The following is a 21,601-nucleotide window of genomic DNA, read 5'->3' on the forward strand; positions in this document are numbered from 1 at the left end:
CCTTCGTTTATTTTTACTTGTTTATTTTTTAATTCTGAGATGTCTAAAATACTTGTTTAATTTATAAATTAAATGATATGCATTTTTAAAGCAATAAATTAATTATATTCAAAAGGTGATATAGTATCATTATCTTTATTATTTATTATTTTTAATTTGTGTGTCAAGTTAACAGTGAATAAGTATTATTATATGAAGAAAATACTATATTTAGTTAATGCTAATGGTAATATGAAAAAATAAATTAATAAATACTCTTGATTTATAAGAATAGATAAATAAATTGAAATATTTAGTATAGAAATCAAGTAAATAAAATGGAAAAAATATAAAATAGAAAAGTATTGTTAAGTATAAAGAAAAAAGAGGCAAATTAGTGAAGTGCAAAAACAAAACAAAAGAAATATCAGGAAATGAGGGGAGAACAACATTGAAGGACAAAATGGGACCCATAAAATATTTGTCAAAAAAATAAATGATGTCTCATACAACTATTGTTGATTGTGTTTAACTCAAATTAAAAAAGGATAAAATGAGACCCACAAAAGATTTGTCAAAAAATAAGTGTGCCTCATACAACTTTTGTTGGTTGTGTTCAACTCAAATTAAAATTTTTCTTGCCTTAACTACCCAAAAAACGGGCAGGAGAGAGAGAGGAAGGGCGGACCAAAAATAGGAAGACGATAAGGCCTTTCCCCCAGCTTAAAGCTGAAAGAGAGGCTTCCCTTAAACCCTTCTCTCTCCCTCGCAGATTTTGCAAGGATTATTCTTCCTACTAACTGAATTTCTCAATCCTATTGGTGAGTTTTCTCTCTTTTTACATATGGTATGCTTTATTCTTTTCTTATTCATCTTCTTCACACACTTTTACGCTTTAGTAGTACCCACGAGAATTCTTCTATTTGACACCAAATTATATTGTTTTTGTTGGATGTCGTCTTAATTTCTCTGGTTCATATTCTAGTTTTTGAATTGGGTTATTTACTTCAGCAGAACCCTAAGTATATTTTTATTTTTAGATACTTAATCGCTAAATTTTACTATATTGGTTCAGGTTTAGATTAGTACTGAGGTTTTGTACTACACTTGTATCATTTTCTGTGTTGTTTTCCTTCAGTTGTCTAATTCTGTGATTTTAGTTCTAATTTGGAGTTTTTGTTTTGCGTCTTAGCTAGCTATCCAATGGCATCTCAAATAATTAGAGAATGGGCCGGAATACAGCAGTTTCCTGCAGCCACTCAATCCAAGCTGCTTGAATTGTTGGGGAAACTGAAACAGGAGGTGCGTGTTTCTTTTGTAACCGGTTCTCCTTTCATGAGTGCTAATTCAAATTATTTGTTAATCTCTTTGTTTCAGTTTATATAATGGTGTCCGTAGTGGCGTAGCTACATTGACCCAAGGGTGGTCACTCAAACACCCTTCGTCGAAAAATTAAATGTCCGTATGGAAAATAATTCTGATATAGGTCAAAAACAACTTTTGTGATATATTTATTCTAAAGTTTTGAACACCCTAAGCAAAATTCCTAACTTCGCCACGGGGTGTCTGAATAGATACCGAGTTATATTAACTTGACTTCTACTGTCCAGAGTTTTCATTTTCTACATTCAAATTGGAATGGTCAGCTTAGGCAACTGATACCTGATTTCTTTTGCTGACCATGTTCTCTTTTTCAGCCTGTCACTAGTTCTCGTTTGTAAGTGTGTGTCACTTTGTGGTCGACATTCTACCTAACTTCTCATTGCCCAGTTTAACTTGCCTAACTTTACTGGGATAACAGTCTGTAGATACTTGCCTAACTTCTCATTGCCCAATTTAACCAAGCTTCCTTTACTGGGCCATTGTAAGAAAATATTGCATGATCTTTCAAAGTGACATCCGAACATAGGTCCTGCTTATCTGTTTGCCATTTCTTCACAAGGTGTTTATGAAATTATTATGGCAGGCTGGTCTAGTAAGTTGTATGTATATTGTATTAATGGTGGAGAAAATATTAAATTAGTTGTTAAAAATGTTTAGTGCACCCAAGGGTGTGATCTAACGGTCAATGAAGTGAGTTGAGAACTATGAGGTCTCTGATTCAAATTCTGGACACCTCGATTAGAAAAAAAAAAAAAAAGAAGTTTAGTTTGATAAGAATTGTTGCATTTATTGCAATTGGAAGTAAGCAAATTTACATCTTTGAAAGTTGTGGTAGTTACATAGAAAAATGTTATTTATATGTCAATGTCAAACATTTTGGAACATCTTAATATGAAAAGTGCCATATGCATGGCCATGAAGGTGGTTCTTGTTAGTAGTTCAGTTGAGCTGTAAAGAGTGGAGTTGTTAGTATCTGTTATTTCCCCGAAGTAGACAAGTACTTTATACTTTGCTGTTTATATTCATTTGTTTTGTGCTGCATTTGTGTGGAAGTGTTGATTTTATTGCTATATTGTACCATCTGATGTAATGCAACCCTCTTTATTTATCTTGTCGTAGAATGTCAATACTTTGACGATCCTAGTGATGGGGAAAGGCGGTGTTGGAAAATCATCAACAGTGAACTCAATTATCGGGGAAAGAGCAGTTGCTGTTAGTGCATTTCAGGTATGTATTGCCTGCTGCATTAAATTGAAGAAGTGAACAGTTTGTTACCTTTCTTCTTGTTATGGATACAAAAATAACATTGTTGATTTTTCAGTCAGAAACTCCCAGACCAGTGATGGTTTCACGTTCACGAGCAGGGTTTACACTAAACATAATTGACACCCCAGGGCTTGTTGAAGGAGGATATGTTAATGACCAGTCTCTTGATCTCATAAAGAAGTAAGGCCTATTCTGATAGTATATTCTTGTGCTTAATCCTGTTAGGGTTCGTTTGGTTGGTGAACAAGTTATACCGGGATTATTTAGTGAATATACTTATTTTCGTAGATGTTTTTGGTTCATTGGACTAAAAATGAATATATGGGTATAATATAAAATGTATGTTTGGTTTTGCACTATATAAGTTGGTATAGGTATTACCTTCTATTCTCAATTTTAACCTTAGATTTTTTAAAGGACTTCGGGGTAATAGTCTCGGAGAAGGGCATCTTGGTCATTCTGGTGTTTGTCCTCGATTGTTTTCCCTCTGTGAAGGCGGTATAAAAATAAAAACTACAACAACAACAACAACAACAAACCCAGTGTATTCCCACCTAGTGGGGTCTGGGGGGGTTAAGATGTACGCAGTCCATACCTCTACAGACCCCCGGCTCAAGACACGAGATACCACACAAACACATAGTAAAGCACAGAAGCAGATTACATATCGGTATAAAAAATAAAAACTAATCCAGAAATAAAAATTCGACAAATGCGGGATAATGTGACTCTGCATTTTATTCCAGGACAAGACACAATTTCAGCTTATGGAGGACATGATCTTAGATAGAAGGTTATGATGGACACGTATTAGGGTAGAGGTTAGTTAGATAATTGAGCGCTGTCTTGCTTATCCTTTGGTGCCATTAGTTGTAGTATTATTCTTGTAGTTTATTGTACTTTTAAGTTTGGTTACTATATGTTGTTTCTTGTACTTCGATTATCGCATTATTTTGTTGTTTCTTTTTTTTTTTTTTTTGCACTGCTTTTGGACTGGTTTTCCCTTGAGTTGAGGATCTAGTGGAAATAACCTCTCTACCTCCAAGGTAGGGGTAGGGTTTGCACCATCCCAGACCCCACTTTGTGGTATTACACTGGATATATTGTTGTTGACTTCTTGTTGTAGTATCCCACAAACCAGACAACCCCTTAATGTTCTCCCCTCCTTGTTTTCATATAATGATCTTCTGGTAATTGGCTTCAAACAGGTTCCTCTTGAACAAGACAATTGATGTTTTGCTATATGTGGATCGTTTGGATGCATATAGAGTGGATAACTTGGATAAGCAGATTGTGAAGGCTATTACTGATAGTTTTGGTAAAGAAATATGGCGTCGAGGAATTGTGGTCCTCACTCATGCTCAGCTTTCCCCTCCTGATGGATTGACTTATGATGAATTCACGTCCCGAAGATCAGACGCACTTTTGAAAATCGTCCGGATGGGGGCTCGAATTAGGAAACAAGAGATGCAGGTTGGTCACAATATTGTACTTTCTCTTCTTGCTCTAGTTATATTTTCAGGAGGATCACAACCTTTTACAATTCATTTGCTTTGGAATCAAGTTCTTATGCACAATTTGAATATAGATCCTTCTTTTGTTTTTTGTTTTTTGGTTGTACTCTCCTGAATCATGTTTTCAGTGTTGGAGTTTCTATGTCTGATTAAAAGATTCATTAGTTTGACTGTTTGACAGTCGGACATACTTGGAAGTGCCTCTCTTGAGGTCTTTCACTTAAAACTGGACTGTTTTTATCACTATTGTTAGGAAGTGTCACATCGGCCTCCACACTTGCTTCCTTTCCATGGCAAGTGTCTTCCTGCTTATGATTGTAAAGAATGGATCTTGGCCCAAGTCTATATAATGAGACCAATTACCGATCCCTTTTCCGATGTGGGACTCTTAAGCCTCATTTGTTTGCATTTAATGGAGATCTGAATCTGAATGGTTCAGACTTCAGACCATTAAGTGTATTTGTTTTTTATTAAGATTTAGCTCTTAATAGGTCTGAATAGGTCTTAATCATTCAGATCTAGAACCCAAGTCTTAATAGGTCTGAAGAGATATTCTGGTATTTGATAATATTCATTACTCTATTCATAATCAGCAGTCACCACCACTAACCACCTCTGCCATTGCTACCATTGTCAACCACCGTCCACCTCCACCATCAACAACAAATATCGCTACCAACCACTATAGTCAATCGCTACTACACCTACTACCTCTATTATTCTATTATATTCACTGCCACCACCGCCGTCGACAGCACCACCATCATCAACCACTATCGGCCAATCCTTACTACCGACCAACTCATCTATCACAACTAGCACCACCACTAACCTAAGTTGCTCGGACTCTCCGAAAGTGTTGCCGCACCCGTGTCGGATCCTCCAAAAATGCGCTACTTTTGAAGGATCCGACACGTACCCGATTACATTTTTGAAGAGTCCGAGCAACATAGCCACTAACTACCACTAATACATCACACCTCCACACATCGGCCGCCACCACCATTGTCACTAGTAACGCCACCTCTACCACCACTTCAACCACTACCATCGCTACAGTTTATCTCTACTAACAACCATCTCCACCATCCCAACAAACAACATCTCCAACTAGCACCAACGCATCATCAACCATCATGCATTCATGTTTCAGCCAACACAATCAACACCTCAAACTACTAAATCAAGCAACGTGGCATCACAACCACCACCACCACCATCAATCGCTACCATCATAACAGTCACTACAGTACCATCACAACTATCACCACCAATATTATTTATCACTAACATCAATCATTGTCACCGCAACCACTATTATAAACCATCTCCACTATCACTACAACAACAACAACAAACCAAGTATATTCCCATCTAGTGGGGTCTGGGGAGGGTAGAATGTACGCAGTCCATACCACTACCTCTAAAGAAGTAGAGAGGCTGTTTCCGATAGACCCCCGGCTCAAGACGCAGGACAATATACAAAAATATTCAAAGCATGAAACATGATAAAACTAACATAGATACAACATCTAAAAAAATAATGTACATTACCAAACAAAAGACACCAAAACCTTCCTAACTACGGACTACGATTCATCCCCCCACCTTATCCCTCTATCCTAGTATTTTTCCTCCAAACCTTCCTATCCAGGGTCATGTCCTCAGTGAGATATAATTGCTCCATGTCACGTCTAATCACTTCTCTCTAGTATTTCTTCGGTCTACCCCTACCCCGCTTGAAACCATCTAACGCTAGTCTCACACACCTACGAACTGGGGCATCCGTGCCTCTCCTCATCACATGACCAAACCATCTCAACCTCACTTCCCACATTTTTTCCTCCACCGATACCACTCCCACCTTCTCCCAAATAATCTCATTCCTAACCGTGTCAGCCCTTGTAAGACCACACATCCAACGCAACATCCTCATTTCCGTCACCTTCGACTTTTGGATATGGAAAGTCTTAACTGGCCAACACTCCGCTCCATACAACATAGCCGGCCGGACTGCAACTCTATAGAATTTGCCTTTAAGCTTGGGAGACACCTTCTTATCGCATAAAATCCCCGAAGCGAGCCTCCATTTCATCCAACCTGCCCCAATACGGTGCGAGACATTCTCATCAATCTCTCCATTTCCCTGGATCGTAGACCCAAGATACTTAAAACTATCCCTCTTGCAAACTGCCTACAAACATAAATGTTTTTTCTCAATCAAATAATAATTTTGTTGTATTAAATTACATACTTTTATAATATATAATTAATTTTTTATTTGAATTGTATTTTTTATTTTATTATATATATAAATTAAAAAAATCTGCACATTCAGATGTTGAAAAACAAGCAGTCTTAATCATTCAGTTTTCATGATCTTCTCCCCAGAATTCCCTTAACGTGCATACTTTACATTCTTACAAAATGGCATGTCCTGGTCTAGTTCATGGCTTTGTCTTCCTGCACGGTTGTCAGGCAGTATTTGTGACTCCATCCTTTTCTTCGACTCTAAACATACCTGGCACATATTTTAATTTATGTGCACGATACACGTGGGGAGGGAGCATGGCTTTGTACTTTATCAAACATCAGCTAATGAAGGGTCTCTCCCGGCAAAAGTTAGTTTGTTCCCAGTACTTGTCTTTGTTAGACAGTCTAGTATATTCATCTGCGGACACTGGAAGGTATAAAAAAGATCCTTATTGAAATCTATGCTTTCAACTTTGACACCCATATATGTTATACTTGCATTTGCTAATGTTACTTGAAATTCAGTGCAGAAACTTGGGAAGGGACACGACAAAAGCTAAAGGCTGTCTTTCCCTTCCACTTTTGCTTCTTTTTTATTGTTAAAAGGTAATATATTGAAAACTAAGCCAGCGGGCAAGAATCAGTTTCCCTTCTGTTTTCTTCTTCTTCTTCTTTTTGAAGCAAGAGGAATGGAAGTGGTACTGTGTAGAGCAGTTTCGCTAACAAACCTGCCATCTTGCTTGCAAGTTAACGTGGAGTCTTGGACCAGCTATTGCAAGTTCACTTCTGTGATGCATTTTGCAATACTGTTATATTTGATCATTTTTGCTCAACTTTGTTGCTGTCTTGGCTATTAGGCTGCTTCAATTCCTGTTGTCTTGGTTGAGAACAGTGGCAGATGTAACAAGAATGAAAGTGAGGAAAAGGTTTGGGTTATTCTTCAAGTCGTTTCTATGAATATATCATCCTCTGGCATAGTTTTTCACTGTACTTGTTTTTAAAAATCTGCATTGTTCACAGATTCTTCCAAGTGGAACTGCATGGATACCCAATTTAGTCCAAACTATTACAGATGCTGTTTTAAGTGGAAGCAAGGGTATTTTAGTTGACCAGAAACTGATTGAAGGTCCAAATCCAAACAATAGGGGCAAACTGCTAATTCCTTTTATACTAGCATTCCAGGTGAGCTCTCAAGCTGAAGTACACTCTGAAATATTGGATTTATCGTATGGCTAACTAAGCCCCTTCTATTGTGCCTTTGGCAGTATTTCTTTGTAGTGAAAAGGATCCAGAAGGCCATCAAGAATGATATTGCAAGGGAGAGCAGACCTTCATGGGCATAAGCAATCATTGGAATGGCCCTCGTTTGTCTTATTAACTTAACTCCCCTTTGGTTCTTTGGAGAATTTTGGATTTCCTTGCCATCAGCTTATCAGTTTATACTTCCGTGGTTAAGTATTTATCGTTGTTAGTAGCCAGAGAAACTAGTCATATGCGGCAGTAGGATTTCAAGTTTGTTCTGCTGAACTTGGCATTGCGCCTTGGATTATTGTGGTTGGATGCTTGATTAGTAACCGAGTTATGTATTGTTGGTCTTTGCACATCTGCACTTTTCACTTGTATGAGCTGAATGTAGATGATAAAAGAGGGATTCCTCTGTTTGTTCTTTTAATTGGGACCTTGTGCAATATGTACCACGGTCTGCACCTTCTTTGGTTGGTTCCTGACACCGAAGCTGAAGTAAAAAATTCCAAGATTAGGAAGTACCTCAAATTTTAATATTAGGTCGACCAGATAATTTCATTGTTCAAATCGATCTAATTATAACTTATTTCTTTAATGGAAAAATTAATTTTTTACTTATAAAATAAGTGGAGTTACATATAAAAGGAAATTGTTTCTTGAAACAATGACATTGGTATGTGACAGATTCTAATCTCACTACATATATACTTTTTACATCTAAGATAATTGTCGTATCAAACTCAATTCGTGTAAAGCTTTAACAAACATTTTGAGCGAATGAAAAACAAGTTGACTTTAGCGTGTTATGAAAACATAATATGAATTTTAACTTGACTCGTGATGCATTGTATCTTGAGATTTTAAGTAAAATTTGGTTATTACTTTTTAGTAATAAAATTTTGAATTAGTAAGATAAAATCTATATCTATAATCTCTATATTCGAACTTTTTATCCTTCATTGAAAGTGTTTTCTTTAGATAAAATTACATTTTCACCTTTTTTTAATTATTATTTAATTAACTTTATAAAATTAATTATTAGCTTAAAAATTAAGTAGTCCTAAATTATATGGTAAGAGGAAAAAATATGAAAAGTAAATGTTGGTAGATTTTCTTTTGTAAGTGAAAAGAGAGTCTTAAAATATATGACAATGAATAAAGAATATTAAAAAACTATAAATATATGGTATAGAGACGTGCGCATATTTATTGTATGAATTTGTTAGGTAAAAGCTCTTATTTTCCTTTTCTGGATATTGGGGTATTAAGTTGTTGAGTCACACGATGAAGATTTGGGAGAGGGTGGTGGAGAGGAGGTTGAGGAAGATAGTGTTTATTTTGGAGAACCAATTTGGATTTATGCCTGGTCGCTCCACAACTGAGGCAATTCACATTGTGCGGAGACTGGTAGAGCAGTATAGAGAGAGGAAGAGGAATCTTCACATGGTGTTTATAGACCTGGAGAAGGCGTATGACAAGGTCCCTAGGGAGTTTCTTTGGAGATGCCTGGAGGCGAGAGGGTTCCTGTGGCGTACATCAGAGCGATTAAGGACATGTATGAGGGGACGAAGACTCGGGTAAGGACAGTGGGAGGAGATTCTGAGCATTTCTCAGTCTTGACCGGGTTGCACCAGGGATCAACTCTTAGTCCGTTTTTATTCACTTTGGTGATGGATGTGCTGACGCAGAGTATACAAGGCAAGGTGCCTTGGTGTATGCTTTTCGCGGATAATATAGTTTTGATTGATGAATCGCGGCAAGGGGTTAATGATAATCTAGAGATTTGGAGAGAAACCCTGGAGTCTAAAGGTTTCCGGTTGAGTAAGACCAAGATGGAGTACTTGGAGTGCAAGTTTAAGGACTCGAGAATTGAGGAGGAGGTGGTAGTAAAGTTGGACTCTCAGGCGGTTTGCAAGAGAGATAGTTTTAAGTATCTCAGGTCTACGATTCAGGGGAATAGAGAGATAGATGAGGATGTATCTCACCGTATTTGGGCAGGTTGGATGAAATGGAAGCTCGCTTCGAAAATTTTATGCGATAAGAAGGTACCCCCAAGCTTAAAGGTAAATTATATAGAGTTGTAGTCCGGCCTGCTATGTTGTATGCAGCGGAGTGTTGGCCGGTTAAGAATTCTCATATCCAAAAGATGAAGGTGATTGAAATGAGAATGTTGCGTTGGATGTGTGGTTTCACAAGGGCGGACAAGGTTGGGAATGAAATTATTCGGGAGAAGGTGGGAGTAGTATCAGTTGAGGATAAAATGCGTGAAGTGAGGTTGAGATGGTTTGACCATGTGATGAGGAGGGACACTGATGCCCTGGTTCGTAGGTGTGAGAGGTTGGCCTTGGAAGGTTTTAAGCGGGGTAGGGGTAGACCGAACAAATACTGGAGAGAAGTGATTAGACGTGACATGAAACAGTTACAACTGACTGAGGAAATGACCCTGGATAGAAAGATTTGGAGGAAAAATATTAGGATAGAGGGTTAAGGGTGTGGTTGAGTTATAGTCAGTAGGTAGGGGATTTGTGGTGTCCTGTGTTTTGGCAATGTACTTTTGTGGATGTCGTATCTATGTTATTGTATCATGTTCTATGTTTTGGATGTTTTGTTTACCGCCTGTCATACTGCCTTGTATCTTGAGCCGGGGGTCTATCGGAAACAGACTCTCTACCTCGTTAGGGGTAGTGGCATGGACTGCGTAGACTCTACCCTCCCCAGACCCCACTAAGTGGGAATATATTAGGTTTGTTGTTGTTGTATATAATCCTATGTTAACTTTTATTATTTTGATTTCTTTCTCAATTTGGAGTCCTTTCGTCAATATTATAAAATCACTATAAAGGAATTTTTACGTTCTTGATATGTTGTAGTTATGTTATGTACCCTTGTGTTTGTATTGCATTTATTTTTTTATAGTAGTTATAGTTTGAAAGTTGTTTGGTTGAAGTTGTTAGGTATTTCGTAAAGGGTGGACGTTTAGTTATGAAAATCAAATACTTTTTATTCTATTTTACAGGGTGGGATACTTACATATTTCAATTCAAGCTATTATTTTTATTTTGATTCAAGTCGTTTTCTTGTATTCATTATCATCATGATTTGTCTTACAGTGTTTCTTAGAGTTTATATCTCCTCCATGCTTTTCATCAAAAAATATCTCGGAGAGAGACAAACGTGCGACACTACCTCCAACTCAAGAGTTGTCGATTTATTTTCTTCCTCATAATTTAAATTTTTTTATTAGTTGATTTCTAAATAAGATATGACAAATTTTCTTGTCAGATTTACATGATTTATATTTTTTTACAGAATATAGTTGTAAAACAAGAAAATTAGTATGGAGCTCAACATATGTTCCAAGTATAATCTATACAACCCTTTATTTTTTATTTGCAAATTGATATGTTTTTTTAGATATATGTCTGCTGAGAGCTACTTTGAAGCCTCGAATATTCTTAAGTGTGGTGCTTGCTTACAATTGAAGAATGGACGGATTATAATCCAATCCATATATTTAAACTGGAGGGTTACTTCCTCCTATTTTATGTGATGATATCTGATTGGTTTCTTGTGCTTCAATTGTTGTTACTATTTGTTGAAAGTTTGAAAGAAATAAAGTATTTTTGTTGAATGAAGTCGTCAAAAAATTCAAAGGTTTGTTTGTTTGCTTTTTTTCTTCTTTCTTTATTTAAATAATTCAAAATTAGATCTTAAATAACTATATAAACTATCAAAAAAATTTCATAACAAATCTTCTTTACAAACCAAAGGATTTCCCATAACAAATTTTCGGTACAAGAGATAAAAATTATCACTAAAGATACTTATTTTAATGTTGCACTACATGTTATATACTAGGAGACACAGTTTAAGCTTCACTATTGATGGATACTTTAACCAACTATTTGAACACTTTTGACATCTCATCTTAGTGAAAATAGACAATACTCGCTCTAATTTTTTTTTTTTTTTGGTAGTTATTTTGATTTCTACTTTTTGATCAGATTCCACTAGGAGCAATATCAAATAATCTCTATTTAACGTTCACTTTTGAGGGATTCTTAGTTCATACTTCATTTGGTTCTGCGGAAAGAGGTGATATATAGAAATGTAACTTAGCTTTTATAATTATTGGATGCATTATATTTTGAATTCTATATAGCAATATTGCTTTGGAATAATGTGTTCTTTTTCAATTTTCTAGATCAAAATAAATAGTCCAAGATATATATATATATATATAGTTTTTTATTTTATTTTTTCTTCACGAGGTATGTAGCCAAAAGGAAAGAGCTTGCATGACTCGTTTATTTTCGTTTGATGAATATATTAATCCTAATTAATATTTAGACTTCAGTTATTATACGTTTAATTTTTGAATAGAGATTATATTTTGAGGGGAGAAAATATTTCTGCATTAGATTTTGTAAATAGTGTAGAGCTTACACTGCCGGTCATGAAACTAAATAGAGGGTTGTGAGAATCTTCACAACACATAACATGAGAATTTATATAGATAAATCAAGTTGCTTTAGATTTAGATGTTGTTTACGTTATTTATTGTTTTCTCAAGGTTGTCTTATAGCTTTAAATGGCTTGGTCGGTCTTAAAGGGGAAAATATTGTCTTTTTGCACCGCACTGCCATACATGTTGATACATAGAGTGACAGAGGACCAAGTTGGAAATATAAAAATCATTTCTTGCATTGAAAACAGGAGCGGACCCACATAGGTTCAAGTGGGTTCATATAAATCCATTTCGTCGAAAAATTACACTATATATACACGTATATATATTTAATCCTATACAAATTTAAATGATATATATTGAGTTTGAACACATTAAACATATGTTGAATGTTTGGAGCAGTGGTAGTTGGTTCAACTCTTGATGTCCACTTACCTTTTTTATTAGCCAAAAAACGTACAACCTTCTCTTTTCCCAAAAATTTCCATAACTAATTTCCCAATAATTCACCAATTCCCACTAATTCCCAATTCTTAATTTTCCTTATCCCCATTCCCTGCATATTTGAACCCACTTGGTGAAAAGTTTGGGTCCGTCACTGATTGAAAAAGATGGAATATATCGCTAGGCCCCTCAACTTAGTACCATTTTTCACTTTGACATCTAAAGCGAATATTGTTCATTTTAAGCACTTAAAGTAGCCATAAACTGTGTCACTTTGACACCTTTCGCTGACATGGCAAAGTGAGCATAAAACACTCGCTTTTAGGCGCGTGACAATATGATTTCAGCCCATTTTCATTTAATTTTATCATCTTCTCCATTTTTTTATCCCACTATCTGCTACCACTTTTTCAAGTTCAAACACTTTTATGTTGGGTTCGAAATCGGGTGAGCGTCATGCAGAAGCTTAAATTTGCAAACCATGGAGATGATAATTTAGATGAAAAAGAAAAACTAAACTAAAAAACATAATATTATTTACAACTTTACCAATTGGCCTACATATAAAACCCAATATAAAAGAAAACGTAAGAAACGATATGAGAAAAATCTCCTCCTAAACAAGACTCTTTAAAGACTACATTGTGGATGCTACTGTGTTATTGTATGAGAAAGGGATCTTCTATTTATAGATGTCCAAAACCTTTCCTCCAAGAAAAGGATTTGCCAAATATGGAAAAGTTTTATATTTTCCTTTCAAGAAAAGTAAAAATAATTATGTTATTATTTTATTTTTCTGTCAATATAAGTAAAACTTAAACTTGATAAGAAAATCAGGATAAAAACCCTAACAAATCTCTTCTTTGTGGCTTGATTTTCTTGTCATAATTTGATCCACCTTCTTCGCGTGCATGATCTTCAATCTTTACATAATCCTCACCACTATTGCTTGCCATGGTTAAAAATAAGATTTAATATATTATGGTTAAAAGTGGGTTAAAAATAAATATTTTATTTTTATTTTTAAAGATACAACAACAGTAATGTTGAAATATGCGTAAAACTTCTTCTCCGCATGTAGTTGGACAAAAGATCCTCATTTTCATCAAATTGATTGCAAACTGATTTGAACCGCCTTAAACTTGTCTTCAACCTCATTTTACCAAACCACAAAATCTTTGAACCGTAGACTCTGATGCCACTTTAGGGTCGACTTTGGGGTAAAGCAGCACAAGCCCCTGCTTTAGGCCCCCAATTTTGGGAGGCCCCACCTGACATCATTTTTTATAAAAAATAATATATATATATATATATAGTATATATTAAATTGGTTTAAAAATTAGGAAGAGTGAAGGGGCCCCATTTTTATCAAATATGAATACTCAAACGTGTTTTCTTTTTTAAAAAAAAAATAAAAAATACATAGAGACACCATTGAACTTGTCCCAATTTTTCAAAAAGACACCTAAAGTTTGCGGGTGTCCTATTACCCCATCAAACAACTTTAAAGTATTATTTATGCATCCTTTTTTAGCCAACATCAGTTGCACCAAAAATGTGCAAATTACGTGCCAATCACAATTTGACACGTGTCAAATTAATTTTAATATTTTTTCTAAAAAAGAAATTACGTTCATATACTTTTGGATAATTCTTTTTCTTTTTCATTATTTCTTTTCTCCCTTTCTTCTTCAAATGCTCTTAGAATCTCCTCCGCCATAGCTATCCAGCTCCATAATCGTCGTTGTCATCAATTTCGCTCTAAGAAGATCGAGGTATTGCCAAACTATCACTAACTAATTTATGAATATCAAATCCATCTAAATTCAAATCTAAGCACTCAAATTACCACCAAATATTTAAAATATAAACTAAAATTTAAAATTTGAATCAACATATTTTCAAGCAAAAACTTAACTTTTACATTGGATATTCCACGACATCACCACTCCCACTTAATCTCCATTTCATGAGAAAAAGAAGTCATTGAAGCCATTGAAACAATTTAATCTTTCTTAAAAAAAATTTTTCTAAAAATTTAAAATTATTTTTTCTAAAAAATCAGCAATAATCGATTCAATAGAATCAAAATAAAATAAGAAAATCGTCCTTTATAATTTTGGGTATATAATTGCAGGACTTCCAGTTCATCCCCTTAGCAAACAGTAATGTGCCAAAAGATTTGTGACGACTCCAGGAATACAGTGTTTCTCTAATATCAAAGCTCAATGAGGTATATCAACAGAGAGAAGATACAACAATAACCAGTTTAAGCAATAAATTTGGATAAAGAACACTCAATTATGAAGAAGATAACAAGTGGTAATATCTCAAAATTAGCATATCATATTCTATAAACAAGAATCTAAGGAATTGGTATCTCTTAAAATGCCTACTCCAATAAAATGAGTATTGTTTGAGCAATATAAACTGAAAAAACGAAAAGCATTATTTGATTGCAATAGTTATGAAGCTAGGGAACACAAGAAAAAAAAATGCATTACTATTATTAAACTCACATAAAGCGATCAGATAAGAGAAAGAAAAAAATGAAGACAAAAATTATGAATGTGGAAGAAATTTAGAGCTGCAACAAGATTAGAACTAGCAAAAAAATAGTGGTAGGGATGATAACAAAAACGAAAAAAACAAATGGTGTATTTAAGTCAACAAATGGTAGAGAAGAAGAAGAGATTTTTAATTTTTTTGATAAATAATTTACACGTGGCAAGTTTTAATTGGTAATTTAAGTCAAATTTTAACTATTCACGCATCTGGTATGCGTATCCACATGCAGAGGCAAAATTTAAGTCAAAATGGTGTATTTATAACAGTTTAAGTAAGATTCGTGGGGTGATAGGTTGGAAGTTTAGTTTAGGTGTCTTTTTGAAAAAGTCGGACAAGTTCAGGGGTTACTTTATGTATTTCCTAAAAAAAAAAGCACAACCTTGAAAAAGCAAGTATACATTTAATGACCTTGATTTGAGTAAGTCTTGAAAAAGGTAAAATATATATTTATAGTAAAAAAATATGAAAAAAAGAATAAAAATTAATTACTAGTTTCGATTTTTATCTTTTCAATTAAGAAGAGATCTTTCATTTTTCTTTTCTTGATTGATGGAAACTAACGTACATATTCATTCTACTTCTTCTCTATTTATTTACCTTCAACTTTTTTTTTTTAATTTTTATATCCTCAAACTTCAATTGTTCAAGAGATTTTTTTTATAATATTATTATTCATTGAATTTTTTCTTGAATATCAAGATTGTTGATAGTTTATGAAGATCGAAGTTATTATTTTCAGATCAAGTTATTAAATCAGGTTCTATTATTTTAATTTTATTATTATTATTTTGTTAAATAGTTGTGGATGCATATATTGATATTTGGTAGACATATTTTGTTGTTTATTGATTTTCTTTTGAGATTTTAGTTGGAGAAAAGACATCTTTTTCTCCCTCAACTTGTCCTCCAAACTCACTTTAGCACTTATACTTAACTTCTGTTTATTTACCCCCCTTAACATTTTTAAAGTGTATTTGTTTGACCCCTAAAGTTGACGTGACATTTTTTTTTTAAAAAAGGGGCTTGTTTATTTATTATAAAGGAAAAAAAGCCGCTTTTTTAATTAAAAACTAATATAATCCCACTTTTTATTTAATATACATTAAAAAAAATATCCTTCTTCTTCAATGCCCCCACCCCCTTCATGGCAACTCACACCCACACCCAACACTCTTTTCTTCTCCAATTGGTCAAGAACAACAATACTCATTTTCTTTAAACCATCAATTCCTCCATTAACAATCTCATCCATTTTCTTCAACCATTAATTTCTCCATTAACAACCTCACCCATTTCTTCAACCATTAATTCCCCCATTAACAACTTCACCCATTTTCTTCAATCATTAATTTCGCCATTAACAATCTCACACACATTCTCCACAACACTTTCAAGATGGTAATTAAGCGGACACAAGATGTAATGATTAAGATGTAATAATTCAAAATTCTTATACCAAAAAAGAAAAAAAATCACCCTTCAGCTGAAAGCTTTGAAAAAAATTGAGTTTTTTTTTGTCTTTGCTTTTTTCTAATTTTGGAAACCATAATTAACCAACTATGTGATTGGTCTGAGATCATCATAGCGATTATGTTGTTTCAAAACCAAATCTTCAGCCCTCACAATCAAAGTTATATTTGCAATTTATCCACTATGTTTGCTTTGGTCCACGACTATGGAAGAAGAAGACCCACCTGTCTTCTTAAAAAAAATGAAGTTTTTTTTTTTGACTTTATTTTTTTAAAAAACGATTGAGCTTCAATTAGAAAAATGGGGGGGGGGGGTGGGGAAGAGGAGGAGGGGGGGTCTTGCATTTACAGGGTAAGGGGTGAGGGTGAGGGCTGGAAGAGGAGGAGGGGGGGTTTTGCATTTACAAGGTAGGGGGTGAGGGTGAGGGCTGGAAGAGGAGAAAACGTAGAGAGGACGAGGTGGACGGATGGGGTGGGGGGTGTGAAGAAGAAAGAAAATGGGGGGTGGGGTACCTTTTATATATACATACATATATATATATATATATATATATATATATATATATATATATATATAAATAAAATAGTACATACATATTTTTTTTTAAATATATAAAAATAATGTATGGGGAATTATTTTTTTTTAAGAAAAATAGTAATTTCTTACGTGGCAATGACATGGCTTTAACGTGACGTTGACGTGTAGGCGAGTGTAACACACTCTTTGTTGTGAGAGTGATATTCAGTTTTGAGGGGTAAAAATAATACACTTTAAAGATGTTAAGGGGGGGGGGGTAAATAAACAGAAGTTTAGTTTAAGTGTTAAAGTGAGTTAAGCGGATAAGTTCAGGGGGGAAATCATGTCTTTTCTATTTTAGTTGTGTAGATATAAATTACTCTTTTACTGTTTATTGAAATTTAAATATGTCAACTAGAAAATATGAATCCGGTGCTTCAAAACTTAAAAAAAAGGAATTGAAACTTTGGTAGAATCTCAAAAGGAGCTTTAGATATATTTTTAATAAATAATAAAACAATAAAATTAGAAAATATAGGAGAATGTTCTCAAGATAAGCAAGTTATTAATTCAAGGTCTCTCATCGAAGTTTGGCTTTAGGACCCCCATAGTGTTGAACCTCCCCTGTATCACTTGTTGGGTTCGAAATTGAGAGAGCGTCATGCAGAAGCTTAAATTTTCAAATCACGGAGATGATAATTTAGATGACAAAGAAAAACTAAACTAAAAAACATAATATTACTTATCACTTGGCCAATTGGCCTACATATAAAACATAATATTATTTATCACTTGGCTAGTTGACCTACATAGAAAAACTAATATAAAAGACAACATAAGAAACTAGAGAAAATTGAAGAAAATGTGTCTTTTAAGTCTTGAATGAAGGATTTATGACATTGACCAACGTAAAGGGTCAAACATAATTAGAAAACTTGATTAAGTTAATTGTGGACTTGATTAATATTCTTAAAACTTTCTAATCTTTTTAAAAATACAAATCAACCCAACCCACACCCTTCTTCAATCCGAATCACCGACCGTCTCTCGGATAAAAAATTTGATGTAATAGATTTAGCATATGATGCAACAATTTAACCATTTGATACAACAGTTTAACCATCTGATGCAATATATTAAACATATGTTGCAATATATTAACCATCTGATGCAACAAATTTACTATCAGATACAATAGAGGAACCATCAAATTAAAAGTCTGATGCACTAAATTAACCATCTGATGTAACAGAGGAACCATCGAATTAAAGATCTGATGCAATAGATGAACCTCCTATTGAATAAAATCCTATCAACTCTTCCAACAGGAAAGGACATGTCCAAGACTTGATTTTTCTAACTGATCATTCATCTGTCGCGATAGAAGACCGTTCTATTAGAAGAAATCTAAATAATATTGACCATTGATAACTGTTCCAACAGATCACTCATATATTGCAACAAATATGTGACTTGTTACACAGACCATTCATCTTTCTCAACAGATGAGTGATATATTTTGTGTTATCACAACAAATTACTCATCCGTTACAATATGTTATTTAACTGTTCCAATAGATCACTCATATATTGTAACAGATGTGGGATCTGTTGCACAGACCATTCACCTGTCTTAAAAGATGAGTGATATATTTTGTATTATTGCAATAAATTACTCATCCATTGCAATAGGTTAGTTATTTGGTGCAACAGATAACCTACCTGGTGTAACAGATGTGTGATTTGTTGCAACTATTATTTTACTATTTTGCATATTAGATTTACTGTTATCATTTTTTAACGATGCATTAATCAACTATAATATATTTTTTTATGTTCCTATTAATTTTAGATAATATGTCTCCCAAAAGAACAGAAGCTGAATCAAGTCCAAGTAAAGGAACAAGTGAAGCAGCTAGGCTACATCCACCACTCTATGAGCTTACTTTATAAGCGTTATCTTAATCAGGAGCAGAATATGATGAACACGGGGAGAAGGAATGTTTCAAAAAAGATGATCCAAATTCTAATAGTCCTTCCACCGAAGAGTTAGTCAAAACCTTCAACATTGATTGTTATCCTAAGAGAATGCAGTGCGATAGTGCCACAAATTTAACGAGTGATTTTGTGGTTGAGTCAGCCATGGAAAAATCATTCGATGCCTTCAGAAAAATACTTCAAAAATAAAAATTGGATGCTTATTTCAGAAACAGCTGTTTTGGGAAATATCTTGATTTATCGGAGAATAACAATCCTCGTTTCCAAATAAAAATGACATATGAACTTCTCAAGCATAGGTTTATGTATGAAAACAAAGATAAAATGGATGAGGTGTGGATAAATTACTGTGGCATGCATGTTTGTTTCAGTTAGAAAGAGTTTGTCATAGTTACTGGACTAAAATATTATCCCCTTCCCCTTCTCATGTTATACCTATTCTAACCCAAAAAAGCACCACACACACCCAAAAAAGGCAAAGACAAGTCGTGTGATAGTAATGACCTGGTGTCCATTATTGGTCCAAGCTTCAAAAATAAAAATTTGATAGAAGTGTTGAAAGGTAAAAGAATTTCAAAGAAGCATAAACAGTCATTGCGCTTGGTTTGGTTTGTACATAATATTCTTTGGGCGAGAGACGTTAACAATAACATAAGCGTTGGTTTAATAAATCTGTTTGAGGATCTTGAAGTATTTAACAACTATCCTTGGGGTTATGAAAGCTTAAAAATGACTGTCAAATATTTGTTGACTCCATTAGCGCCAAAGACAGTCAACTTATATGGCTTTTCATGGGCTTTCATGGTAAATGTTTCTTTCTTTTATTATGATATTATTTATTTATTTTACTCAATAATGGTTTTAATTTATTAGCGTTATTTTATAGGCTTGGACGTTTGAAGCCATTCCTTATTTGAGACAACAAGTGAACTACCAGGGAGAAGTTTCCTATCCATGAATCTTGAGATGGTTGTCGGTCAAAACTGATAAAAATATAAAATTTCTTGATCTCTTCAACCCCCGAAGGATGCAGTAAGTACAATTATAATTAAGTTTTTGTTTTAATTAATGATTTTTTTGAATGGTCTAATCATTCTAATATATGTAATGATTTATGTTAGATTATGCATCCGTCGCTAGCTCTGACCAATCGAGAGTTGAAGATGCAATTTTTTCATACTTTACAGTCTGTGCAAACTTTATCGGACCCTAAGGTCATTGATAGAATAAAAATGGAATTGTTTGGAGCAATAACCATTACAAGAAAAATATTTTTGGAGAATAGACTTGTTATTATTGATGGTCTTAGTGGTGATGGAGCTATTGATGGTGGTAGTGTTATTGTTGTTGGTGCTAATAATGCTCCTCTTATAGTATTTAAAACAAACCAGTATGAGTATGATCATACTGGTTATACAGATTTTGCCTCTCCCAGCGAATGTTCTAGATGCAAATGTCAAGACTGGAAGGCGAAACATAATGTAGTGATTAATGCTATTAATGCATTAACTACTTCTGTAAAGGAATTGACATCTAAGAGGGGTGTCATTCCATCAAAGAGGATTTTATATCCATTCACTCCATTAGAGATTAAGGCTAAGAGGAGAAGGAAAGTAATTTTCAAGACATTATCAAGCATCCAAAAAAGTGAAATTGACACTTCTCTGTCCATGTTTTGCATTGAGCAATGTACAATGGCCAAAGGAGAGCAGCACGAGCTGAAAAAAGTGAATATATATGTCTATTCCAACAGATGTTGCAACAGTTGACTATCTTATTGCATCAAATAAAGTATTTATTGCAATATATGTTTCGTCTATTTTAGCAAATCAAATAGCTCTTCATACTGCTTTTATTTGTACCAACAAATGACCTATATGCTACAACAGATGAGTCATATGTTGCAACAGATGGTTTATCCATTGGAAATTATCATACAGGTGTTACTCATGTAGAAATTTGTGCCAACAGTTGATTCATCTGTTGCAACAAAAATATAATCTATTTGGGATAATTTAAAACAGGAGGAAGACCCATTTGATTTGCTAGAATAGACGAGTTATCCTTTTCCATTTTGTTGTATCCCCATGATTAGCATTGACCAATTCTGGCTTTCCAGGTGGATGTAGAAGCTACTACTAAACAACATTGAAAATATGCTACTCTTTTTATGAAAATAAGGAGAACAGAAAGCACAGAAACCATACGGAAGTGACAATAAAGATCCACGACGACCAAAGCCAAATTCTATAGCACCGAATGAAGAGCAATTTGTCCATATTGAGTAAATCTTTATAGCTTGAGTCTGTCAAAGTAATAACCTCACCCCTCCTTAGAAATTCTTAGCATCAATACTTAAATTGTTGATGTATTTGTTGAGATCTATACCCATAATAATTTTCTTATATTTTATTTCTTCGTTGATTTATTTCAGCTAGTTTCTAAAGGCTTCGATTTATTTTATTTTGTCTATGAATTTTAATTTTTCCTTAGATTT

The 21,601-nt window shown here is 34.1% G+C and overlaps 1 protein-coding gene across 2 annotated transcripts; it reads left to right on the plus strand.

Annotated features, from left to right (window-relative positions):
* Nucleotides 1-567: 567 nt before the first annotated feature.
* LOC107863546 (translocase of chloroplast 34, chloroplastic) lies at nucleotides 568-8,067 on the plus strand. 2 transcript variants are annotated; one of them, XM_016709510.2, is made up of 8 exons: nucleotides 568-800; nucleotides 1,176-1,281; nucleotides 2,482-2,589; nucleotides 2,684-2,808; nucleotides 3,837-4,101; nucleotides 7,253-7,321; nucleotides 7,416-7,577; nucleotides 7,661-8,067. In XM_016709510.2, the coding sequence occupies exons 2-8, from the start codon at nucleotides 1,183-1,185 to the stop codon at nucleotides 7,736-7,738; spliced, it is 906 nt and encodes a 301-aa protein (XP_016564996.1). In that variant the 5' UTR covers nucleotides 568-800; nucleotides 1,176-1,182; the 3' UTR covers nucleotides 7,739-8,067. The 2 variants fall into 2 exon arrangements, with proteins under 2 accessions (XP_016564996.1, XP_016564995.1); XM_016709509.2 differs by having other exon boundaries at nucleotides 591-800; nucleotides 1,172-1,281.
* Nucleotides 8,068-21,601: the final 13,534 nt, after the last annotated feature.

Source organism: Capsicum annuum, chromosome 3, assembly GCF_002878395.1.
Source record: "Capsicum annuum cultivar UCD-10X-F1 chromosome 3, UCD10Xv1.1, whole genome shotgun sequence".
In the NCBI taxonomy this organism is placed as follows: Eukaryota; Viridiplantae; Streptophyta; class Magnoliopsida; order Solanales; family Solanaceae; genus Capsicum; species Capsicum annuum.

Bases quoted from the DNA above. Each gene is read 5' to 3' on its own strand.
- LOC107863546 (XM_016709510.2), top strand. From the start codon at position 1,183: ATGGCATCTCAAATAATTAGAGAATGGGCCGGAATACAGCAGTTTCCT. The intron at 2,590-2,683 runs GTATGTATTGCC...TTGATTTTTCAG, and splicing joins TTGCTGTTAGTGCATTTCAG to TCAGAAACTCCCAGACCAGT. The intron at 7,322-7,415 runs GTTTGGGTTATT...CATTGTTCACAG, and splicing joins AGAATGAAAGTGAGGAAAAG to ATTCTTCCAAGTGGAACTGC.